Source organism: Thalassophryne amazonica, chromosome 9, assembly GCF_902500255.1.
Source record: "Thalassophryne amazonica chromosome 9, fThaAma1.1, whole genome shotgun sequence".
Taxonomy (NCBI): Eukaryota; Metazoa; Chordata; class Actinopteri; order Batrachoidiformes; family Batrachoididae; genus Thalassophryne; species Thalassophryne amazonica.
In genome coordinates this window covers 77905855-77932214 of record NC_047111.1, presented here as the reverse complement: position 1 = coordinate 77932214, position 26360 = coordinate 77905855, and the positions used below count along the sequence as shown (strand labels likewise).

Genomic DNA, 26360 nt, shown 5'->3' with positions numbered 1-26360 from the left:
CATAAAGCAGGCCTGGTATGAGCATGACCAAGCAAGCAGAGACCATGGACTTGGATCTTGCATGGGCAATTGTTCGAATGTGTCCAACAAATCTCTTCACACTTGATTTCGTGTGTGATCCAGCAACAGACTGCCCCTCCCTGAGCCTGGTTCTGCTGGAGGTTTCTCCTTCCCACTGTCGCCAAGTGCTTGCTCACAGGGGGTCGTTTTGACCGTTGGGGTTTTTACGTAATTATTGTATGGCCTTGCCTTACAATATAAAGCGTCTTGGGGCAACTGTTTGTTGTGATTTGGCACTATATAAATAAAATTGATAGAATTGATTGAACACAAAAAATACCTAGTTGGAGTGCCTTCAATGCCCTAGTGGCACAAGGTAATCCTTGTCTGACAGAAACTGGATATTGCTCAATGATCCCAGGATCTCCAACAGAATTTAGTGTTGTCTACACAGTTTTGAAGCAAGCTCAAAGAATGACAAACCTGCTCAGTCAATGAGACACTGTAATCACTTTCGATCTGGCCATTTATGTTAAAGCAAAAGAGCTTCAGTGGCACCATGCTGATGAATTCAATGACACTGTGATAAGACTTGGTGGATTTCATATTGCTCTTAACTATTTGGCGGCCATTGGAAAGCTGTTCGCAAATTCTGGGATAGAGGATCTCCTTACTGAAACAGGTACATATGGGCCCAGCACAGCATCTGGCCTGCTGCACGGTAAATCGTATAACCGTGGTGTAAGAGGGCACAAATTGCTTCTTGAAGTAATGCTACGACTCCAGTGGCAGGCATTCACAGACTGGCTAAAAAACAAAGATCACGACAATGACAGCTTTACCGATTTGGAACTTGATGCAATCACCAAGGCAATTTTGGCTTGCAGAGAGAACACCATGAACACCACCGGTGAAATTGTACAAAAAGCATTCCATGACATATGCACACAACTGAAAAAGCCACAAGAACTGTTTGAAGCTTTTAAAGCTGAAGGAGTGTCAAAATCAAACATCTTCCCTTTCTGGAACTCTTATATCGAGATGATCAAAGTTTTACTTGGCTTCATCCGAGCAGAGAGATCTGCAGACTGGCAGGGACATTTATCTTTCACTGCTGCAATGGTGGCTTACTTTTTGCCATGGATCGACCCAATTACTCAAAATAGATTCTAGTCTACCTCACGGATATGCAAAAGTTCCCGGACACACATCCTAGAGTTCATGCAGAATTCATGAATGGCAACCATCCAGTAAGTCGATCTATCCAACCATTCAGCCAGGTTTGGACAGATATTAGGGGTGCCGAAAAAATAAAATAAATCAATTCATATCTGAATCGCAATTCTTATTTATTACAATTGTGAATCAATCCAAAATGTCCAAGAATTGATTTTTAAAAAGCATTTTTTAAACATTTTCTTGCTTACTCACTGCACGTACTGTTTGTCAGGCAACGGCTTCCGTACTGCAGCGTCCCCGCGATGGGGGGGGGGCTCCGGCGTGCTTCAAACATTCTTGAGCTGCAGCTTAGCATGGCGGACAAAGAGCTAATTCAGCCAGCACCATCTTTGCTGAAGGCAAATATTTGGGTGCATTTTGGATTTTATTATTTCCTGTGTAGGAAGGAGCTTGACATGACTTATGCAGTGTGCAAAATCTGCAAAATGAAAGTCAAGTACTTCGGAAACACTTCAAATCCACAAACCCACATGCTACGCCATCACCCGGAGATAAAATAAGCGGAGCAGCGGCCTCTGCCAACTACTGACTAGCGCTTCGCTAAACTGCCAGCCAACTCTGAACGAGCAAAGCAGATAAGTAAATTTACATCTTTAGAATCACTTGATTAACCTTCAAAAGCTGCATTTTCTTAAACATTTTTTAAGTAATATAACTATTTCTCAGAGCTCTTTGAATCCAAAATCGATTCTGAATCGAATCGTCACCCCAAGAATCGGAATCGAATTGAATCATGAGTTGTTGTAAGATTCACATCCCTAACAGATATGGCCCTAGAGCAAAGTGTAAACTTGGATTCAAAGAAATAAGGAGGGATCATTGGAATTACACAGAAATCCAGAGCTCTTGAACGATGGTTCCTCACTAGTCATCAAAGAGCAGCCATAACAACAGCAACGAAGGATATGTGTGGATTGCATGGCAATGAACACATTGGAACACACAAAGAGAGTGGGAGACAACGGATCGATCGGGATGAATCTGATGTACAGAAATTGCTGTCAGTGTTTTCATATGAACTGATGACAGTTTTCTATATATATTCTATATATTGTCAATATTATTATGAAATATTAATGTCTTTGTCTTTACTTTGATGAACTGCCTTTCATCTTGTTTTGATTCTGTTCTGTTTTCCATATATACATATATGCATGTGTAAGAGTTCATGCACCATTATTCTTCTAAATAATCACTCATTGTTAAAACAGTAATATAAACTGAACTGTTTAAGTAACATTTGTTCTTCTGCTTAATGAATGCACAGACTGTTTTGCTAAAGCTATGTTTTTGCTGAACACAGATTACAACTGCTCCCATAAGAAAAGTAACATTTGTTGGTGAATGAATGCGCAGACTGTTTTGCTAGAGCTATGTTTTTGTCGAGCACAGATTAATATTTCGGCCTTGAGCAGAGAATAACACAGCCTATACAGTAGTTCGAGAATGGCGCTGCAGGGCGCCTTCCAGGTGCGAAGTGATACAAGTATGAATTGACTGAAGAAACGCAGCTGTGCCTTGTATATTGTTTTGTAATATGTCTGTGCAATAAATTCAGGAGCAGAGTGGGCGGGCCCTTCAGAGCTGACTGACGGACAGTGACGAGGGGTCATGCTGGCTCTCCCTGATCAGGAAATGAAATTCAGTCTCTGGTGTGATCATTCTCTGTGTTAGTTAATTGAGTTGCTTTTTTTACAGATTTCAACTCTGACATCTTGGTCCTTCGACAGCCACGTGCCAACAGACCGGAACGGTGGTCAGCCTGTGACGGAGGACCCCTGTGGAGACAGTGGCCACGGCCGGGACTAGTTCCCGCAGACCCTTTTCCGAGGGGACGGGTCGGCGCCTAACAGGGTGAAGGCATACGGATTTCAGCGGTGGTGACAGAGTGTGATCACGGGTGAGACTGCTTTTCTTTATGTGCACATGTGTGCGTGTGGCCGGGACCACCGCGAGGAAAAACCCCGTAATGTCTTTTTTGGTTTGTCTCTTGGCTTAAACACTGTAAGGTGTGAGGCTAAGGCCTGGCTGTAAAGTGTTAAATTTTACTCTCTGGGAGAGAAAGAGAAAAGTCAGGTGGCGCTGCGGATACAGACCCGCGTGCGCGCGCTGCATTTCCCACTGTGTCAGACACCTGACATGGCTATTGGCTCCACATTGAGCCGGCAGCAATTACAATTGGCAATTAAAAGAAGCAAGAGACAACTGAAAGACCACTTTCGGATACGGAACAGCGCATAAGAACTGTACAGTGTTAGGTCGGTGAAACCTTCGGTGGGCGAGCCATAAAATTCTGATATATTATATAAATATATTATATAAATTAAAATATAAAAACTGGTTGGAGCAGAAGCGTGATAACAGCGGAGCTAAAACGTGAAAACAGCTGAAGCGCAGCGGTGTGAATGTATTTGTGTGAATGCGTGTGTTTTTATGAGTGAGAACGTATACAACTGAATCACGGGGGCCTGTCACCAGTTTTAACCCACTGGCAGAAACGAAGCCCTGTCTGTGAAGTAGGTTGTAAGCGTTCTATACGCACCACACCTGTTTGTGAACCTACGAGTCTGGAAAGAAGCCCTAAGCAAGGTCACCCACCTCTCAGAGGTCGAATTGGTGACACTTTTCAGACTGACCGGCGACCAAACAGTGAAAAAAGAACAGCCTGTTCATTTAGATCTCCCTATGAGATAACCCCACGAACAGCTAAAATGGGTAACTGCCGTTGTTCTCACAGTAAACATGACACAACCACAGTGTAATGATTTCAGGTATATGGAGGTTAAATATCCATCTAAACATTTAAGCATGTGGCAAAACAGTTCAATTTCTCAGGGAAATTACAGCCAGAAGCAACAACAGAATTAGTGGATAATATAAAGAGGAAAGTTAAGGACTCTGCAAAAAAGCAAAAAAAAAGTGTGGGTTAGAAAATGCATTAAAGTGGAAAAGTGAAGCCTACAGGCGGCGTGAGGTTGAGAATAAAGTCAAAAACAAACTGAAGCAGGGACAAGACGATCTTAAGAGCATCTTTTATAATAAAAATGAAATTGATAACGAGACACCGGGAGGGAGCCAGAGGCCCCCTCTGCAGATTGCAGGCGCAGCCCTTTACCCAGCCGCAGATAATGCTGAAGCTACAGCAAGTGCGCCTCCTCCACCTCCCTACACTCACCAGACCACAGATCTAGCATCACCTGAACACTTAAAAATGTGGCGAGAGACAGTTAACTTCTCGGGAAAATTACAGTTAAACTCCACAACAAAGTAATTTGATACCATAAAAGAGAACACCAGTGATTTTACAAAAAGGCAAGAGAGATGTGGAGTGAAAAATACACCAGACCATGCTTTTGCACCAAAAACAGCAGTTTTAAACCTGCCGGAGCAGTCATAATGATTTGTGAGGAAGAAGCGTATTTTGTAGGAAAGGGCAAAGGTCAGCGCCGCAGCCCGTGGGAGTGAGCTAAAGAGGAAATTGACATGTTGGAAGTGTGGGAAGAATGGACACTTTGCGCGTGAATGTACACACTCGCAAAGATAAGGAGCTCTCTGTTTTCAACATGAATTTTGTTTATGTACATATAAGGTTGCAGTTCTTTCTTTTCTAAAAGATTATACTTGTTATCAATTTTTTCTTACTTTTATTCTGCTGTCGCTATATACACAGATTGTGTGTAATTATTGTGAATTGTTTTAGATAAAACTTTCAAGGTCACAGTTGCAGGTCTTGCAGTATTTGGCCAATCTTGCCTCAGTAATCATGAATGAGCTAGAAACAGGCTCATCTAGGCAATGAAGATTTTGGGTTATAAAACATTTCTATGAATCAGTTCCCCAGTATACATATTAAATACTGCTAAAAGATTGAAAAATTGTCGATTGACTGATCCACTAATTATTTTTGATGACATAACAGACAGAAGGGAGCAGTGGTTGTGGTAGATTCTCTGAGGACAAAAAAAACAAAAAAAAAACAACTGATTGTGAGACTGTGATTGTATACCCGGTTCTTGACCTCCGGGCCCCAAACAGCCTGACAGAAGGTTGGCGAAAGAGAAAAAAGTCTCATATCAGTCCACTGTAATTAACAGTTCTGTTAAGTTCTACGTGTCTACATGTGTGTATAATATGTTGCGTGTAATGTAACACAGGTCTTCTTTGGACCTGTGGACGTTTTCTGGGTTTTTATTTGAGAAGAGTTGGGTTATTTTGCTTGTTTGTTGTAGCAATTGTGGTATTCTGTTCCTGGTCTGGGGTGTTGAAGGAGGAGTGCGTGTATACACACAGCTGCTGAGGGAAGCTCTAAATGCTCACCTACCTCCTCCCCCCCACCCCTGCCGCTCCACACCCCCACAACTTGAGAAATTTGTGCTGATCACAAGGATGGCTGGATCCGGTCGAGCTTGTGGTCGTTTGTCGACAAAACATCAATCTTTCCATTGGTACCAAGTATTTGCTTATTTGTGCTGATTACGAGAAATGGCGGCACAAAAACTACAGCAGTGATCCAGAACTGGCAATGATCCGGAACTGGGCACGTGACTGTACCGAACGTGCACATGCGCACATCCCTCGTAAAATTTTTCGATAGTTTCAAATTGTGCGTGCGTGTGTGTGTGTGTGTTACAAGCTTAAGAAACAAGAACAAGTTTGACCAGAACATCGATCACTGAAATAACGACAGTTAGGCAAGCCACACAAGGGCTCTAACATTACTCGAAACGGAATTTCTTCAGAACAGCTCAACAAATAAGTGGCTCCATGTTTAAACTGCAGCACCTCTAAAAGCGTGCATTTAGCTCGTGCAGCTAGCAGGCTAACGGACATGCTGCAGCCCGGATGGAGCGAATCCAATGGGACACTACCGAGCGTTCAGTGCACACAGTTCGTCTCACCTTCCGTAGAGAGGGTGAAGTCGAGAGTATAATGTCGTACTGCCATGTCTGAGTGTCTCCGACGTCCATGCCTGAACCAGGCAGGCAGCAGTAAAAGCTATTTATCTGCACGAACAAACAGAAGGCGGGCCTTAGTTACAACCACAGCAAGGACTCGCGAGCTGCGTGCGCGCGAGCCGTAAAGCCATGGTTCATTGCTATTGGCTGTCGGCACATTGGCCAACCCCTTCTTCTTCTTCTTCTCCTCCTCCTCCTCTTTCTCCTTCTTCTTCGTGTTTAATGGCGGTTGGCAACTAGCTTCAATGGTGCATTACCGCCACCAACAGGACTGCAGCAAAGATCAGTAGTCTAACAGCCCCAAAAAAAAAAAAAAAAAAAAAACCTCAACTCATATCCTGTGTAGTAATCCGGTATTTCTCAGATAGTCACAAAAGTATTTGAAGCAGCTCCCACCAGACCCTAGCTGAAGCATGTCCTGTAAACTGACGACTACTTGTCTCCCCAGCAGCCGACTGGACAGTAGTAGTAGTCGCCGATGCTGTTGATACTTCGGACACCATAGAAGAACATGTTCTACTGTCTCCTGAGTGTCACCACAGTCGCAGGTTCCATCAACATGTTTACCAATCTTAAACAGTGAGCTATTCAGTCCTGTGTGACCAAACCTCAGTCTCAAAAACACATCCTCCTCCCTTTTGTTCCTGAACGTGCAACAGTACGCTGAACATCATAAAAGCGGTGCCCTGTGTGCCCTGCATCCCATAGATGCTGCCACTTGCTGATGGCTTTAGCTTTGATCAAACTCTTCAGTTCAGCTCTACTGTGGCTGATGTCAAGATCTATAGTGGACATCCCTGCTGCCTGTTTAGCAAACGTATCAGCCAGCTCATTCCTCCTAACCCCGATATGAGCAGGGACCCATACAAATGCTGCGAGAGCTCCCGAGTTTGTGAGATTATTCGCCGAAGAAACTATGCCATAAACAAGGTCCTGTCGAGTGTCAGACTGTACGTTTTTAATGCTGAGTAATGCCGCACTGGAGTCAGACGCTATTACTGCATTCTTCACGGTATGAGCAGTCACCCAGCGCAGTGCCAGCCATATCGCCAGTAATTCTGCTGTGTAAACAGCAAGGGCGCCCGTGATCCATTTCACTACCACAACAGATAACTGAGGAATGACACAGGCTACTCCAACCCTCCCATCTGTGCGTTTTGAAGCATCAACATAGATTACAGTAGTCTCACTGTACCTTTCACTCAGAAAGCACATGACCCTACCGTTATCCACCACACCCGCACGCCATTCCTCCAGCAGCCCCAAGTCAACTGTCGGATCTGTAAACAACCACGGTGAAGACACAGAGAAGACTACAGTAGGCGAGACCTTAACTGTGGCCAGGTTCATATCCTCCACTTTCCACTTGATCAACCATCCAAAGCTTCTGACAGCAGCAGTCCCCCTCTCCTGACAGGGTGCCAACACTGACTGGGTCATATGGCTAGCATCATGTCCCCTTAAGGTTGCCTAATACACCAGAGCCAGTTGATCTCTCCGAAGGTGTAACGGCATCTCACCCATCTCAGCCTGGAGGGCTGCAACGGGAGTAGTTTTCCTGGCTCTGCAGCATAGATGAAGGGCTTGATTTTGAACTACATCCAGCCGTTTCAGTGTAATCATAGAAGCTGACCCATACACCATGCAGCCATAGTCCAACACCGACCTTATAAGACCAGTATAAATGGCCTTCAGGGCCGACCTGCTGGCCCCCCCAGTCCACACCACACAAACACCTCATCATATTCAACACCTTCTTACACTTAGCAATCATTTGGTCCACATGGACAGTCCATGACAACGTCCTATCCATCCACAGACCCAGGTACTTAAATGACTCAACCTCCTCCAAGATCTTACCAGCAAGTTGCAATCTCAGGTTCGGCAGTTTTCTTTTCTTAGTAAACAGTAAAAATTTTGTTTTATCCACCGATATCCTAAAACCCCATTTAAGAGCCCACTCGTGGACTGCATTTATGGCTGCTTGCATCGTATGCATAATGTAAGGTACATTCCTTCCCCTTTTCCAGATCGTCCCATCATCCGCAAACAGCGCCACACTCACACAGCTTCGAATGTCAACAAACATGCCATCCACCATAATAGAAAACAATAATGGACTGATAATACTCCCCTGTGGAGTACCGTTGTCCACGCGATAGCAGGTACTCAAGGCCCCATTTACCTTCACTATAATCGATCGATCAGACAGAAACGCCTTCACCCACCGAAACATTTGCTTGGCCAACCCCTTTCATTTCACTTTTTTTAAATCATAATTTTTCAACCTTTATTCAAAAGGAATGCAGACAGCAGATAACACATACTCATCTTCAACATACATACTGTATGTTCTGGCTCCCTAAGAGCCACCTCAGTTATTATTTTGGTGTTATACGAGGTCTGTCAATAAAGTATAGGTCCTTTTTATTTTTTTCAAAAACTTTTTCAAAAATTTTTTTCATTCATATGTTTTTACGTCAGACATGCTTGAACCCTTGTGCGCATGCGTGAGTTTTTCCACGCCTGTCGGTGACGTCATTCGCCTGTGAGCACTCCTTGTGGGAGGAGTCGTCCAGCCCCTCATCGGAATTCCTTTGTCTGAGAAGTTGCTGAGAGACTGGCGCTTTGTTTGATCAAAATTTTTTCTAAACCTGTGAGACACATCGAAGTGGACACGGTTCGAAAAATTAAGCTGGTTTTCAGTGAAAATTTTAACGGCTGATGAGAGATTTTGAGGTGATACTGTCGCTTTAAGGACTTCCCACGGAGCGAGACGTCGTGCAGCGCTCTCAGGCGCCATCGTCAGCCTGTTTCAAGCTGAAAACCTCTACATTTCAGGCTCTATTGATCCAGGACGTCGTGAGAGAACAGAGAAGTTTCAGAAGAAGTCGGTTTCAGCATTTTATCCGGATATTCCACTGTTAAACGAGATTTTTTTAAATGAAAGACGTGCGGGCGGATTGCAGAGTCGGCTTGCAGCCGCCGCGACGCTCCGCCACAGGAAAAACACCTCTGTTGGAAGCCTTAAGGACAAGTTGGAACATGTCCAGCTGTTAAACAATTTCTCATATACTCACTCCACTGAAAGCCATCAAAAGCCGCCTGGATTTTACAAATGGTTATCAACATGGAGGACTTTTTAAAAAAATCTCCTTTAACAGTGGAATATCCGGATAAAATGCTGAAACCGACTTCTTCTGAAACTTCTCTGTTCTCTCATGACGTCCTGGATCAATAGAGCTTGAAATGTGGAGGTTTTCAGCTTGAAACAGGCTGACGACGGCGGCTGAGAGCGCTGCACGACGTCTCGCACCGTGGGAAGTCCTTAAAGCGACAGTATCACCTCAAAATCTCTCATCAGCCATTAAAATTTTCACTGAAAACCAGCTTAATTTTTCGAACCGTGTCCACTTCGATGTGTCTCACAGGTTTAGAAAAAATTTTGATCAAACAAAGCGCCAGTCTCTCAGCAACTTCTCAGACAAAGGAATTCCGACGAGGGGCTGGACGACTCCTCCCCCAAGGAGTGCTCACAGGCGAATGACGTCACCGACAGGCGTGGAAAAACTCACGCATGCGCACGAGGGTTCAAGCATGTCTGACGTAAAAACATATGAATGAAATCCATATAGTTTTGAAAAAAATAAAAAGGACCTATACTTTATTGACAGACCTCGTATAGGTTCATACCTTAATTTGCCTTAATTTGTTCTTTGCAATAATTTTGCATTGTCCGTTTTATTTTGACATCAAACCGGAAGTGGTGTTGCGTGTCAGTTCCTTTCTAATGAGAAGAAACGAAAGACCTGCTACACCTGTCGTGCTGTGTTTTAAGCCAGCACAGCCTTTTTACCATTCACTCATTTGTTAATTCAGCCACGCCATGCATCCATCAAATAAACAGCAATAAGGGAACAAAGGTGTGGTTTTTGAGATAATGGTAAACTACCTGCCTAGTTAAGTGCAAGGGCAGGACACTGTAAAATAAATAAATAAAATATGTTAAAATAATCAATGTAATGAGTGAAATAAGTATTCCAAATGAATTGAAACTTTAAAATACAAAAACCAAACTAAGAATTCTGATCCTAATTTATGTATAATATGCAGTGATGCCGGTAACGCGTTACTCTAATCTGACCGCTTTTTTTAGTAACGAGTAATCTAACGCGTTAATCTTTCCAAATCAGTAATCAGATTAAAGTTACTTCTCCATGTCACTGTGCGTTACTATTATTTTTCATTGTGGGTCGATAGCAGCATTAAACTTGATCCGTGGGGCAGGAGGTCGGGGTTCGACTGAACTGCCCACTTTCAGTGAGCTGTGAGCTTTTCATCCGTGTTTTTTTGCAGCTGCTCGACTCGTCCTCACTTCTTAAAGCGCGGTGATCAGCACACCTGCACTGAGCTTTACAAAATCATTTTTATGCTTTATTTTTCTCCTTTATTTAGAATTCTGATCTGAGCCTCTGTATCGTCTCGTTAAAAACAGCTGATCCTCCGCGACGCCTCAACAACTAACACTATTTTCCACTCAAATGCACCTAAACTCTCTTTCTGAGGACCACATGATGTGAAAACGCAATAAAACTTTCTTACCTGTAAATCTGGTCATGTTTTCTGTATTAATAAATGTTATCCATTCTTTGTGCTCAAACGCCAAAGTAGGGGCGAATCTAGATGGAATGGGGGCGTGGGGCAAGGATGTGCCCCCCTCACAACACCCCTAGATTAAAGGTCCAGTTTTGAAGCCGTTTTTTACTACAACTACTAATACTGCTTAAAATAATAATAATTTCGACAAGTAAAATGTTTAGAGAATTTAAATGTTAGAAAAATGTTAGAATTTAATAGTTACATTTATAAACAATGTAGGTTTGAAATTGCAAGTTTTACTGTTACAGTGCTGTCAACAGTTAAATATGAGGTCAAGAAAGAGGTCTTTATTTACTTTTATAAAACAAGTATTTGTTTTCATTGAAGTCAAGAAAGGGTGACTATAAAGTGAGTTTTGGCAAAACAGGTATCATTGTCATGTTGACGTGGGTTGTTGTCGGCAGCTGGGGAAAGTAACTAAAAAAGTAACTAGTAATCTAACTTAGTTACTTTTACAATTGAGTAATCAGTAAAGTAACTAAGTTACTTTACAAGGAGTAATCAGTAATCAGTAATTGGATTACTTTTTCAAAGTAACTGTGGCAACACTGATAATATGCATATGTTGCAGGCATGTGTGAGTGAAGCTCTTCAGCATCTCACCATGTCATTTAGGTCCTTCAGACTTTTTATGAGTAAATCCTTCATTGGAGCATTAGTATGGCTAAAACCTTTCAGACTCCCCGCCTTTTTAAACATTTTTCTTTGGTCGTGGCTATTCGCATGGCGGCCGTGTCGATAATTCTCACTTGGCTATTCGCACGGCAAGACTCTGGTGGCAAAACTTGGAACTACTCGTATAAACAAACATGCTGCATTCAAGATGTCTTAACTCCTTTAATATTTACGATTTTGATGATTTTTTTTTATTCGTCCATGTCCACATTTCACTATTCACACGGCAAGAATCTGGTGGCAACTACTTGTATAAACAAACATACTGCATTCAAGATGTCTTAACTCCTTTAATATTTTTCGATTTTGATTTTTTTTTTTTTGGCCGTGTCCATAACTCTCATTTCAGTATTCGCACGGCAAGACTCTGGTGGCAAAAGGCCGACCCTATTCGAACGGCGGCCGTGTCCATAATTTTCATTTAATGTAGTATGTTTGTTTATACAAGTAGTCCAAGTTTTAACACCAGAGTCTTGCCGTGCGAATAGACAAATGAGAGTTATGGACACAGCGGCCGTGTGAATAGCCACTTCCTTTTTCTTTATTTGCCTCTCACATGCCAGGAAGCTCCTCACCCACACTCTCAAGAGCGCCACTAGCTTAGCTTATGGCAAGCTAAAAGTGGACACTCTCGTTTTGGCTGAACTTCTATACAGTTTTTGTGTTAGTACAGACTTAGTAGTTGGACTTTATTTACATCAATTATGAAAAAACACAAAAGTTTCTTTCACCAAAGGCTTGCATCTCAGATGTACTTTCTGGCAAATTGTAGCTGAATGTTCAGGTCTTGTTTTAAAGAAAATCCTCCTCAACACCACTTCATCAGGAAGCTCTATTTTATATTTTAATGAATTTGTATCAGTTATAGACATTTGCTTTCAGTTTGAATTTAAGGAAGATAACTTTAGATTTATTTATTTGTATTTGAAATGGAATAAACCAATTAATATGTGTGAAATACCAAGTGTTCCAATACTTTTGAGTACAGTTGAGAAACACTCTGGCATGTGTATTTTTACGTGAAATGCGTCATCCTGGTGTCACTCAGACAGCAAAATTAAGCGGTTATTTAAGTCCTTCAGGCAGCAAAATTAAGAGGTTATTTAATCAACAGCTACCTGCTTGTTTAAAAATCACTGGAGACACACGCATATATAAGACAACCCGAATTAAAGGAGAAATGCGCTTTTAACAACCTGGACCTAATTTCTGGCATAAAATACGGTCATTTACTCGCCAATACAACTTTACTCAATGATTTCAAAATGCAGCTCTTTTCAACCAGACGTGCAGTGCTGTGACATGTCAATCATCTGTATCCAATCAGACTTCAGGGGAGTCCAGTGCAACCCTGGCCTCTGCACTAGCTCCACCCATGCCAGGAAGTGTTCAACATTTGACCATTTCCTGTTTCAGTGTGGACTCAAAATTTGGTACTTCCTGTTTCAGTGTGAATTTGCCACTGAGTTCCCGTGAGATTCCATGGGCTCTTGTCTGTCAATCCAGGAAGTGTCGATCCAGGAAGTGTTTGACATTTCCTGTTCACTGTGGACTCAAAATTTAGCACTTCCTGTTTGGGACTCCCTGTGCCATGAAGCTTCATGCCACTGCTCATATTATAAATTTTCCAAATTTTTTTATTAAAAAAAGTAAAAGTAAAATTATAACAGTATTGTTGAGGGATTTGCTTGACACATTTTCTTTATAGAAAATTATGTCTTTAAATGTAAAATAATGTCATATTGGTGGAAATGAAATGAGAATTTAAATCAGACCAAAATATCATCATTACTTGACACTGAAATAAATTATACATCCATCCATCCATTAATTTTCTTCCACTTTATCCGGAGTCGGGTCACGGGGGCAGCAGCTCAAGCAAAGCCGCCCAGACCTCCCGTTCTACACACACCTCCTCCAGCTCCTCCAGGGGAACCCCAAGGCGTTCCCAAGCCAGCAAAGAGATGTAGTCCCTCCAGCGTGTCCTGGGTCTTCCCTGGGGCCTCTTCCTAGTGGGACATGCCCGGAACACCTCTCCAGCGAGGCGTCCAGGGGGCATCCGGAAAAGATGCCCGAGCCACCTCAACTGACTCCTTTCGACGTGGAGGAGCTCCTCCCGAGTGACCGAGCTCCTCACCCTATCTCTAAGGGAGCGCCCAGCCACCCTGCGGAGGAAACTCATCTTGGCCGCTTGTACTCGCAATCTCATTCTTTCGGTCATGAGCCAAATCTCATGACCATAGGTGAGGATCGGTACGTAGATCGATTGGTAAATCGAGAGCCTTGCCCCCCTACTCAGCTCTCTCTTCACCACGACGGTCCGATACAGGGACCGCATCACTGCAGACGCTGCACCGATCCGTCTATCGATCTCACGCTCCATCCGTCCCTCACTCGTGAACAAGACCCTGAGATACTTAAACTCCTCCACTTGAGGCAAGGACACTCCACCGACCTGAAGAGAGCAAAGCACCTTTTTCCGGTTGAGAACCATGGCCTCGGATTTGGAGGTGCTGATTTTCATCCCAGACGCTTCACACTCGGCTGCAAACCGCCCCAGTGCACGCTGCAGGTCCTGATTTGACGAAGCCAACAGAACCACATCGTCCGCAAACAGCAGAGACGAGATTCTGTGGTTCCCAAACCAGACCCCCTCTACACCCTCGCTGCGCCTAGAAATTCTGTCTATAAAAATAATGAACAGAACCGGTGACAAAGGGCAGCCCTGGCGGAGGCCAACGTGCACTGGAAACAGGTTTGACTTAATACCGGCAATGCGAACCAAGCTCCTGCTGCCGTCGTACAGGGACCGGATAGCCCTTAGCAAAGGACCCCGGACCCCATACTCCCAGAGCACTCCCCACAGGGTGCCCCGAGGGACACAGTCGAATGCCTTCTCCAGATCCACAAAACACATGTGGAATGGTTGGGCAAACTCCCATGAACCCTCGAGCACCCGATGGAGCGTATAGAGCTGGTCCATACCGGGGAGGCTGAAGAGTGTGATCCCCCTATATTTGGAACACATTTATTATACACAATTTTAATACACAATTATACATTCCATCAGGAAAGAAGGAAGCAGAGCGTTAACTTTAAATTTTATCAAATCTCAGCCACATGGGATGTGTAGCCAGTACACTTTGAGTGCCAGTCCCAAGCCCACATAAATGAGTAGGGTTGTGTCAGGAAGATCAACTAATGTAAAACAAGCCAAAATAAAGATGCAGAGTACAAATGGAATTTCCATACCGGATCGGTGGAGGCCCGGGTTAACAACAGTGCCGTTGCCCATCAGGGTGCCGGCAGAAATTGGGCTACTGCTGGGTGAAGAAGAAGAAGAGGAGGAGAACATGACCAGAAAAAGCGGGAGCTGAGGACAAATAGAAGGGTAGAAGTGAGAGTCGTAATTTTGAATGCTGGCAGTATGACTGGTAAAGGGAGAGAGATGGCTGACATGATGGAGAGGAGAAAGATAGAAATATTGTGTGTGCAAGAGACCAAGTGGAAGGGAAGTAAGGCCAGGAGCATAGGCGGTGGGTTCAAGTTATTGTGTCATGTGTGGATAGGAAGAGAAATGGTGTTGGGGTCATTTTAAAGGAAGAGTATGTTAAGAGTGTGTTGGAGGTTAAGCAAGTGTCTGACAGGGTGACAAGTGTGAAGTTGGAAATTGAAGGGGTGATGATGAATATCATCAGTGCATATGCTCCACGGGTAGGTTGTGAGATGAAGGAGAAAGAAGATTTCTGGAGTGAGTTAGATTACGTGATGTGTGCCCAAGCATGAAAGAGTTGTGACTGGAGCAGAATTTAATGGGCATGTTGGCCAAGGGAACAAGGTGATGAGGAAGTAATGGGTATAGTATCAAGAACAGGAATGTGGAAGGACAGATGGTAGTTGATTTTGTAAAAAGGATGGAAATGGCTGTGGTGAATGTTGTGGAATTTGTGTGATGATGTTCAGCATAAATGAGACCAACAGTGAAGTCGCATTCAGGAGTCAGACATATTGATCCAGATAAATTTATTTTTGATCAAAGCAGAAACAGATGCATTTGGAGAAGCCCCAGAAAAGACACAGCATGTGACGTATCGCCCAGCCTTCTGGCGTTCCATTCTCAGAGACCTGTTTTAAGGATCTCCGCCATAAAATCATAATACAAACATAGTCTTTAGCCAGTCAGGGCCATGATTAGATGTTTAGTCATAAGTTGGAGGAACACAAATGTTATATCAACAAGGAGGGGGATGACCCTGAGCCAGTACGGCTTGCCCTGATGGCATGAGAGAAACATCAATTTTTCCTCTACAGATCCCTCCTTTTTTTCGTGAGATCAACACTACCACTGGTGATATATCAAGTACAACAATAACCAGTTAACAAAAGTCAAATACGTAAGTAATTGAAGTAATCAAACCCATGTTAATAATCTAGCATAAGTAATTACTTGGCCCGTAGTCCGTTTAACAAACCATTGAAATCATTCAGAAATGATGTAAGCAAATATAAGTCATACAAAAGTATAGAAAACATCAAGAGTGCTTCTCTCGTCGTTTGTTTATAAATGTCACACATACACTTTCCCTTGCCTCGCAGCACCTTCAACAGCTCCTCTAGACTAACACATAATAATGAGTCACATTATTACAATTACATTACTACAAGTGGGCCCTGTTTTGGCTCAGCAGGTTGTCTCACCATTGCAGAATTGTTCACTTGTTTATTGTAAATAAATTTCTTTTCATTCACAACCGGTTCTGTTCCTTGCTCCCTGCGTTTAAGTACATCACCTGTGACAGTCCTGTCCAGACCCCTAACCCTAACACCTTTATTCATTCAAAACCCAATTCATATGTGACTAACATGAGTGAATATACCCTTAAACAAGTAAATAAGCTGAATAGCATTTTCTATGTTTGTGTATGTTCGTGTGGCGCATGTGCATGACTCTTTTAGTAGAGAGTCATGCTGGAGGATGGTCTCAATCGGATCTGGGTCCTCTGTCATCTCCTCCTCTTCTGCAGTTTCTTGCCCAATGTTCATGTTTGCAACATTTGAATACACCACAAAGACAAGATATTTAATGTTCAAACTGATCAACTTTTTTGTTTTTGTGCAAATATTTGCTCATTTTGAAATGGATGCCTGCAACACATTTCAAAAAAGTTGGGACAGGGCAACAAAGACTGGGAAAGTTGATGAATGCTCAAAGAACACCTACAACCCCAATTCAATGAAGTTGGGATGTTGTGTGAAATCAACCATGCATTCCCAGGAATCCCAAAATCGAGTAGAATATGGTGATCCACGGTATCAAATGCAGCACTAAGATCTAATGGCACCAGAACCATAGTGGTGTCTAAATCCACTGCAAGCAGAAGATCATTCGCCACTTTAGTGAGATCTGTCTCTGTGTAACGGAGGCCAGCAAGAGTCACTGTGCACATGTAGTTAGCAAACTTCACTCTTAACAGCTCCAAAGGATTCTATGGTCACAAGGCCAGAACCCTGGGTTTTTGCCTTCTGGTTAGAGAGTCCGACTCCCATGCCAAGGATCGCGAGTTCACGTCCCGAGGTGGAGCGAATGGGTGGAGTCATAACAACAACAACGCAGACAGCAGCCCCTACACGTGGAATAACATTTTCTAAAAGCAGATTACAGTGGTTCAAAAAGGTTATTCTCAGTAAGGCAGTCCACGAGCTGCTATGAAACCACCTTTTCCAGAATTTAGAAGAAAATTATAGTTTTGATATCGACCTATAGTTTTTCAATATACTAGGGTCAAGATTACATTTCTTAAATAATGGTTTAATCACTGCACATTTGAAACATTTAGGAACAGATCCAGAGATTAATGACAGATTAATCATTTCCAGCACAGTCGGCCCAAGAGTGGGCCACAGGTCCTTAAACAGTTTTGTTGGTATAGGATCAAATAAGCAGGTTGTGCTTTTAGTGTGTTTATTACCGGCAGGGTAATTACCTCCCCAGCATCTACACCCTCCTGCAGAAGACGCAAGTCAGATGGACTGGCCATGTCATCAGAATGCCAGACAGTTGACTGCCAACAAACACCTGCTGTATGGAGAACTATGCCAGGGCAAGCATTCCATCGGGGGACAGAAGAAATGCTTTAAAGACTGTCTCAAAGCATCCCTAAAAAACCTGGGCTTTGAGCTCACTTCCTGGGAGTCGCTTGCCCTCGACCGTCCACAATGGCGCAGCAAGATCACCAGTGGCGCCCGTGCCAGCAGAGACCAGATGGATCGCAGAATCCCTAAATTCCTTGCAATTGAACATTGAGAAACATTGTTCTTAAACTGCTGGACTATTTTTTCACACAGTTGTTCACAAGTGGTGATCCTCACCCATCTTTGCTTGTGAATGGCTAAGCTAACTTTTCAGCTAACTGAAAAGTTATATTTTATAAAGCTAAACCAATTTACCAGAAACTACAGCTAATCAATAACTGATAACATTCAGTGTTGTCTCAGGTACACTGTGCAACAACTTCTGTCTTTGTGCACCCTGCCCACTGCTAGAAGCTCCTGTTTATTACATATTTTGCAGCAGTGAAGCAGTTGAGAGGAGCTAAACTCAACTCTACACACACAAATCAAGCCATTATTCCTTAACAGGATATAGCTGTGCTACTGTGAGGCAGATGGTCTTGGAAAATAAAGCAGTTTGACTTGTGGTTTTGATAAAAATAAAAAAATAAAAAAATAACTCCATTAATGTCAATTCTGTCATTTGTACAAAGTTAAAATATAACACATATCTTTTAATTTTAAATAATGCACTAATTCTGAAGTTTTGTAACAAACACAGATAGATGCCCAAAGGGATTTATGGGTAAGTGAGCCTCCGCTAAATATTGATTGGTTGACTCATTCATTCTATGTAAAAACCAACACATTAATGTGACGTGATGTGTGTGTTGGTGTTTACATATAAATGTGCCATGTGTACATATAAAATATGCCCTTTTAATCATATGTAAAAAAACAAAAAGGCCATTTGCAAAAGCTAAAGTTGTGATTTTTCAACTGTCTGAATAACCAGTGTTGTGGCTGGGGTGCCCTGGCGTGCCTGGCTGGCTTTTGTTTGTCTTCTGTTTCTGTCTTTTGTTTTCCTTCCAGGTGGCACGCGTTTAGGACTGAGTGGCTGTGTGGCTGAGTTATCAGGACCTCACCCGTGATCACCTAAGCTGATCATTGTGCAGCTCATCAGGACTCACAGCTGTGGTGCATCTACACGGATTGGAGCATGGTGGCATTTAAGTCTGGAGTACACAGTGTGTATTTGCCAGAGACTCGACCTTGTGACCAGACGGGTGAGATCGTCGTCTTGAGAGCCATCTCATCATTATGGATGCAGAGAACGTCCAGGTTTGATGCCATGGTCTGTGAAAGAGGAGGGGGTGAGGTCTCACGCTCGTCAGCACACTTCCTGAGACTCGGTTTGTCGCGGCCACCTGGGGGGTCGGTGGGGTCCTTGGGTCCGAACTGTTTCTGGCTCTGGACCGTTTGTGCAGCTGGGAGCACACCGTATTATCACCTCGCAGACCGCGCACTTATTTGTTTGTTCTTTTCCACATCACTGTTATGTCATTAAATTTTGTTATCCTTTGTACCGTGCTCTGCTTATTTCATACTGGGTCCTTCAAACGCTGGTCGGTTCACCGTCCTGCGTCCAACACATAACAGTAGTCTGGCCAAACATCATGGACCCAGCGGTAGTAGAGACGGTATCGTGCCGGCAAGGCGGCAGCAGACGTTCAGAAGTTATCGGATCAGTTGCGGGTGCTCTCCGCCCGGATGGTGCGTGTCTGAGAACCCATTACTGAATACTGATTTGTGCTCTCTTGCAGCCGTGTTCCTGTGTTGTGCCTTATCCGTGGGTCGTGGTGGAGTGTGACTGGCGACGGCTTCGCGTCACACTCCGACCGGATAAGAGGTTAAACGGGAGCTGCATGAGTGTGTCTGTAATGGGTGAACGCGCACGGTGGAGCTCTGTGGCACGGGTCGCTGAGCTTCCTGTGTTACAGTTGTAGCCCCGTTTCCCCGGGTGAAGATAACTACTGCGTCTGTTGTGTCAGCTCCGGCGTAATTTAGTTGAAGCACATTTTTGGTTGTGTTTTACACATAGCTGCGCACAAGAAAGGCAGCATGAGTTGTTTTCTGTCACCAAAGGGGTTTTATTTTCAGCACTTTGGCTCCCTCTATTGGTGACTGAGTCACATTACCGTTAATGCTCTTAAGGTGGAACAGGTGTGTTCCATTTGTTTGAGCTTAACGGTATACGTCACTTATTAGTTTTGTGTTGGTTCATTTTTTGTGGGTGTTTTTTGAGTTGGTTTTGTGTGGGAGATTTTTTAGACTATTAGTGTCTGGGGTCGTTCCCTTGCAGGCTGTCTGGAGCATAAAAAGGACCCAAGTAACTGTATGTTAGTCTGTTAGTCTTTTTTTTTTATTTCTTTTGGTTTCACCTCCCAGGGTTTGATGGGACGGTCCTCTGGGGGGTGATGGGGGGGGGTAATTGAGTTGTTTTTTCTTTTTTCTTTTTTTTTTTGTTATGCCCTCCTTCTCCTCTGGCTCCAGCCGTGTGAGCCGTACGTGTCGGCGTTGCTGGAGTGGTGCAGTTTGGTTATGCTGGGCGTTTCCCAGGTAACCTCTGCACCCGGGAGGGGGGGTTGGGGTATTTTCTATTCCCTCTCTTCTCCTCTGGCTCCAGCCGTGTGAGCCGTAGGTTGTCGGCGTTGCTGGAGTGGTGCAGTTTGGTTATGCTGGCCGTTTCCCAGGTAACCTCTGCACCTGGGGGGGGGGGGGGGGGGGGGGGGGGGTTTGGGTGGTTTTTTTTGTGTTGATTCCCTGTTCCACCTCCGGCTTCAGCGCACCTTTGAGCCGTCTGCCATCGGCGTGGCTGAGGTTTGGGGCAGTGGAATATACCCGCAGCTGGTGGCTGGTTTGGAAGTCGGAGGGGTGGTGCCGTTTTGTGCCGTCTGCCATAACCGCTGTTCCACTCCTCCCGGTTGACTTCTGGGGTATAGTCATGGTTGGTGACGCTGGACGTGCTTCCAGTTTCCACTGTGCCGAGGGGGTGGGGTTGGGGTTGTTTTGTTTGTTTGTTTGTTTGTTTTTTCCTTTTGTTTTTTCCCCCCAGTTTCCGCCCTCAGGGTGTGACTGTGGTGTCCTCTGGGGGGAAAGGGCTGTGGGTCCATCTAGCCATAGACGGCCGGGGCTGGGTCCATTGGTCATGAGGGGGGCGTCTCCTGGGGTTGATGGAACGGTCCTCTGGGAGGCGCTGGAAGTCTCCGTGGGTGACTTTGGATCCCAGAGGGACCTCGGCTGTGGTTATTACTCCTGGAGCTGGCGGGATGTCCTCTGGGGGTGTTGGTCCCTACATGTCATCGGGGGGGGGGGGGTGTTAGCGTTTTTTATGTGTGAGCTTAAGTTTGGGTTGTTTTTTCTTTCCCCCTTCCCGGGTTTGATGGGACGGTCCTCTGGGGAGGGGGGGGGGTGGTTTGGTTGTTTGTGTTTGTCTTTTTTGTTTTATGACTAATCAGACTTTGAACATAGTTGGACAAAGGCTGACCGCACAGGTTCAAGAACTCCTGGCCACACCTGTGCTAATTGACTGACAGAAACAAAGGCAAAGATGCAGTCAGAGGAGAAGACGTCAACCGTTCTGTTGGATGAAGATTCTGTTGGAAGATGAATGCAGATACGGTTTCCAGCCATGGTCCCTGGCTGTGTGGCTGAGTTATCAGGACCTCACCCTGATCACCTGAGGCTGATCATGTGCAGCTCGTCAGGACTCACAGCTGTGGTGCATCTACACGGATTGGAGCATGGTGGCATTTAAGTCTGGAGTACACAGTGTGTATTTGCCAGAGACTCGACCTTGTGACCAGACGGGTGAGATCGTTGTCTTGAGAGCCATCTCATCATTATGGATGCAGAGAACGTCCAGGTTTGATGCCATGGTCTGTGAAAGAGGAGGGGGTGAGGTCTCACGCTCGTCAGCACACTTCCTGAGACTCGGTTTGTCGCGGCCATCTGGGGGGTGTCGGCGGGGTCCTTGGGTCCGAACTGTTTCTGGCTCTGGACCGTTTGTGCAGCTGGGAGCACACCGTATTATCACCTCGCAGACCGCGCACTTATTTGTTTGTTCTTTTCCACATCACTGTTATGTCATTAAATTTTGTTATCCTTTGTACCGTGCTCTGCTTATTTCATACTGGGTCCTTCAAACGCTGGTCAGTTCTCTGTCCTGCGTCCGACACATAACAACCAGGGTCAAAATGCATAGAACACCCTCATCTACTGGCGCCCAGATGCTCAGACCTTTACCCATAATCATTTGCATACCAGTTTTTTTTTTGTGCGCCAGAGAGTTGCTGCTGTTTTAAACAACAGAATCCACGATGACAATTGTAAATGAACACTATACAACTAAAATGTACGTCTTTATTTTTTAGCTGCTGCAAGAGGCTGCAACAACTCTCAGTCGAGCAAAGGATTATGGGATATCTCAATACTTCAGGCGAATACTGCCATGAACACTACTAGCCAGTAGATGGTAGTAGAGACCATGAAAACTTGCCAAAACAAATATTCCAAATTGTCCATGTGCTACATGTAATCTGCGTGGAGAAGCAACCTGAGCTTCTTCTGGCATTTTTACATAAAACAAACACATAACATCTATAAACCCAGAGAATATATTCTCACGAGAGCTTTTGGCACAATATACAAATAGTTTAATGCTGTTGTCTGTGTGGAGCCTGATCAGAGCATCTCAAATGCATTTCTCCTGTCGTGACTGTACTGAGATTACCCATAACTGCTGTGTGAGTCTGGACACAGCATGTCCAGACTAAAACCTTCAAAATTAGTGCAATATTTTACAACTAAAACATATAGCTGATGTTTTCACTTTATAAAACTTCAGAAGTGATGTCAATTTAAATAACATATCTGAAATTAGTTTTGTTAAAATTTTAACCATAAGTTAAAACTGTATGCCTCTGCATGACTTGGGTGATATTGCCAGTGAGTTAGTGTGGTGTCCAGAGCAATTATTTTGTAAACAGTTCTCCTCTGACTGCAGAGGATAGAGCGGTTTCTTCTGAAACCAGCTCTCATTTGTTTACAGAGAATAGGGCTGTTTATTTGCTACAAAACATTTAACAGGTAAGTACTAACATCTTTAATATCAGACTTACCAACTGTTTTTCACTGATTAAAATGTATTCACTTCACCTACAAAAACATGTTAGTGAACTAAAAATTATTGGACCAACATTTATCGGAAGATAATTGGCCCGATGATGGTTTTTGAAGTTATCTGAAAAACTAATCACATAATGAAAACATTAGCTTCAATAATTAGCAGAACTGTGCCCACCACTGCAAGTAATTCAAGATTACATACAGTAGTTAAAATGTAACCTCAGTGCCATATCATGATGTTAAATGTAATTTTAGCATTATTATAACAAAATCCTATCAAATAAAAAACTCAGCATATACTGAAGATGTCACAGCTTATGATTTAAAATATTACCATTCTCTAAATATGAGATCGGTCATAATCACAGGTGTAGTTATGGTGCCTGGATTTAGGATTTGAGCAAATCTCAAAATATAATCACAAATATTGATGGTAGAAATTATCCTTTATGAACTTTGAAAATACCGAGTCAAACACCCATCGAAAAACATGAACTTTGGTCTTTCGATGAATGTTTGACCAAAATACAAATGGCTTTGTTTCACCATATTGTATTGCTCAAACATTAAATGAACCATTGGGGTTGGAAAAAAAAATTGGCACTCAAAATGGCATATGAGGGCTGTTCAATAAAGTACGGTCCTTTTTAATTTTTTCAAAAACTATATGGATTTCATTCATATGTTTTTTACGTCAGACATGCTTGAACCCTCGTGCACATGCGTGAGTTTTCCACGCCCGTCGGTGATGTCATTCGCCTGTGAACACGCGTCGGAGGTGGCGTCAGTCTGGCTGTTTCGAGCTGAAAACTTCCTAATTTAAAGCTTTGTTCACCCAGGTCGTCGTCAGAGAACAGAGAAGTTTCAGAAGAAGTCGGCATGAGGAGTTTATGCGGACAATCCACTGTTAAAGGAGATTTTGTAATGAAAGAATGTGCGTGCAAATTCGCCGAGTCGGTTCCGTGGCGACGACGCAAATCCGTCTGCGCCGCGACAGGAAAACACCTCCGTGTTGAAAACCATTTGTAAAATTCAGGCGGCTTTTGATGGCTTTCAACAAGTGAGTATCTGAGAAATTGTTTAACAGCTGGGCATGTTCCAACTTGTCCGTTAAGGTTTCCAATGGAGGTGTTTTTCCTGTCGCGACCCCGGCCCGACATGCAATCTGCCCGCACGTTCTTTCATTACAAAATCTCCTTTAACAGTGGAATGTCCGCATAAACTCCTCATGCCGACCTCTTCTGAAACTTCTGTTCTCTGACGACGACCTGGGTGAACAGAGCCTGAAATGTGGACGTTTTCAGCTTGAAACAGCGAGGCTATGCCGCCTCGGAGCGCAGATCGCCGTCAGGCCCCGTGGGCCGTCCTTAAAGCGACACTTACAGACCAAAATCTCTCATCAGCCGTTAAAATTTTTACCGAAAACCAGCTGAATTTATCGAATGGTGTCCACTCAGTTGTGCCTTACAGTTTTTGAAAAAATTTTGATCAAACAAAGCAGCAGTCTGAGCCATTCCTAAACAATGAAAAAAAAAAATCAACGAGAGGGTGGGCCACTCCTCACTCAAAGACTGCCCACAGGCGAATGACGTAACCGGCAGGCGTGAAAAAACTCTCGCATGCCCACGAGGGTTCAAGCATGTCTGATGTAATCACACGTGATTCAAATCCATATGGTTTTTGGAAAAAAATAATAAGGTCGGAAACTTTTCTAATAGACCTCGTATAACTTAAAAACTGGTTAGCATCGGTCAGGTTAAAGTTAGCATTAGCATCGGTTAAAGTTAGCATTAGCTGTTGGCATTTCAGCATGTTTAGTACACAGAAAATTCACAAGCGGTATCGATAAGGGAATCGATAAGGAATCAGAGCGATAATAGTATTGATAGATAAAATCTTATCAATACCCATCCCTAACCATGCTCCATGCTCTCGCAGAATCTCACGCATATTGAAATGTATGATGTCGATGCATGGAGTGTGAGTTTGGCTGGTTCCGTCACCGATATTCGACAATGTTCATTAGCATCTTTAAATGCGCGGCAAGCTGCAGGAAATGAAGAAGAAGATGACGCAAATCTAACAGAATGCTTTGAAATTTGAATTGAAATGTGTTTAAACTACATCCACCCATACCCAGACAACAACCAGACAACCACCGGCCCAGAGCGACTGGTGGTGCGCCGCGCTCCAAAGCCGCCATCGACAGGCTGAGCGACCATTTCATTTCTAAACAGATGGCTGTATGGATCCGTGACCATCGTGTGCAATTTCTCTGGTTATCACAAGAGCTGGACATCAACCATTTTACGGCAGATTTCACTTTTAACAAGAGATTTTGTCATGGAAAACCGAGCGGAGGCTTCGCACGTCACGATGGATTCGCTACTGGAGCGAGACAAAACCACCTCCGTTTTGGTCTCACAGGACGGCTTTGAGATGGCGTTCAGACAGCTGTCGGTGGTTTTTCCATCGAGTGATTATCCGAGAAATTGTGGATGTGTCTGGACATGCCAGAACATGTCCTGTGAGGCTTCATCACGGCGTTGCTTTGCGCCATGCGGCACCGCCGCGACGCGCGAAGCCTCCTCTCCTCTTTCCATGACAAAACTCCTGTAACAGTGGAATGTGCCGTTCATTTCCAAACTGGACGCTGTGTTTTATGCGGGATGTCATCTGACTAGCACAGGAATTGTGAAAAGACGTGGACATCAGCACTTTTTCGGCACATTGAGACAGACGTGCGGAGGAATTCCGCGCGTCGCAGCGGTGCCGCATGGCACCATACTAAACCGAATGGGACATTGTGTTTCATATGACGATGTTGAAGTAGTGGACACAAGTCTTGCCATGGAGATTATAGCTCAATCGGAATCTCATGGTGTCGTCATACCAACAAATATTGTTCCTGGTGGATTTGTTCAGATGGCAGGGGATAATGATTTTCTGGAGCACACATTATAAAGCAACACACTCGACCACGGTATGTATCAGCGACGACAGTTTGGACCAAGACCAGAGAAGTCAGTATGTGCAGATCACACTAAGAGAAGCCTGAAAATGACAGAAAATACACAACAAATACTACAGTGTGGAGTATTTGGGAAACGGCCGCCTGTTAAGGTCTTCATTGAGGGCATAAAGCAGGCCTGGTATGAGCATGACCAAGCAAGCAGAGACCATGGACTTGGATCTTGCATGGGCAATTGTTCGAATGTGTCCAACAAATCTCTTCACACTTGATTTCGTGTGTGATCCAGCAACAGACTGCCCCTCCCTGAGCCTGGTTCTGCTGGAGGTTTCTCCTTCCCACTGTCGCCAAGTGCTTGCTCACAGGGGGTCGTTTTGACCGTTGGGGTTTTTACGTAATTATTGTATGGCCTTGCCTTACAATATAAAGCGCCTTGGGGCAACTGTTTGTTGTGATTTGGCACTATATAAATAAAATTGATAGAATTGATTGAACACAAAAAATACCTAGTTGGAGTGCCTTCAATGCCCTAGTGGCACAAGGTAATCCTTGTCTGACAGAAACTGGATATTGCTCAATGATCCCAGGATCTCCAACAGAATTTAGTGTTGTCTACACAGTTT

At 43.9% G+C, this 26360-nt stretch overlaps 1 protein-coding gene across 1 annotated transcript in view; it reads right to left on the bottom strand.

Moving 5' to 3' along the window:
* Positions 1-6313, bottom strand: part of sms (spermine synthase) — a 79279-nt gene extending 72966 nt beyond the window's left edge. Inside the window, exon 1 of the mRNA XM_034178468.1 lies at positions 6138-6313. Coding sequence (XP_034034359.1) covers positions 6138-6183 — 46 coding nt within the window. The 5' untranslated portion in view covers positions 6184-6313. The remainder of the gene's footprint in view (positions 1-6137) is intronic.
* Positions 6314-26360: the final 20047 nt, after the last annotated feature.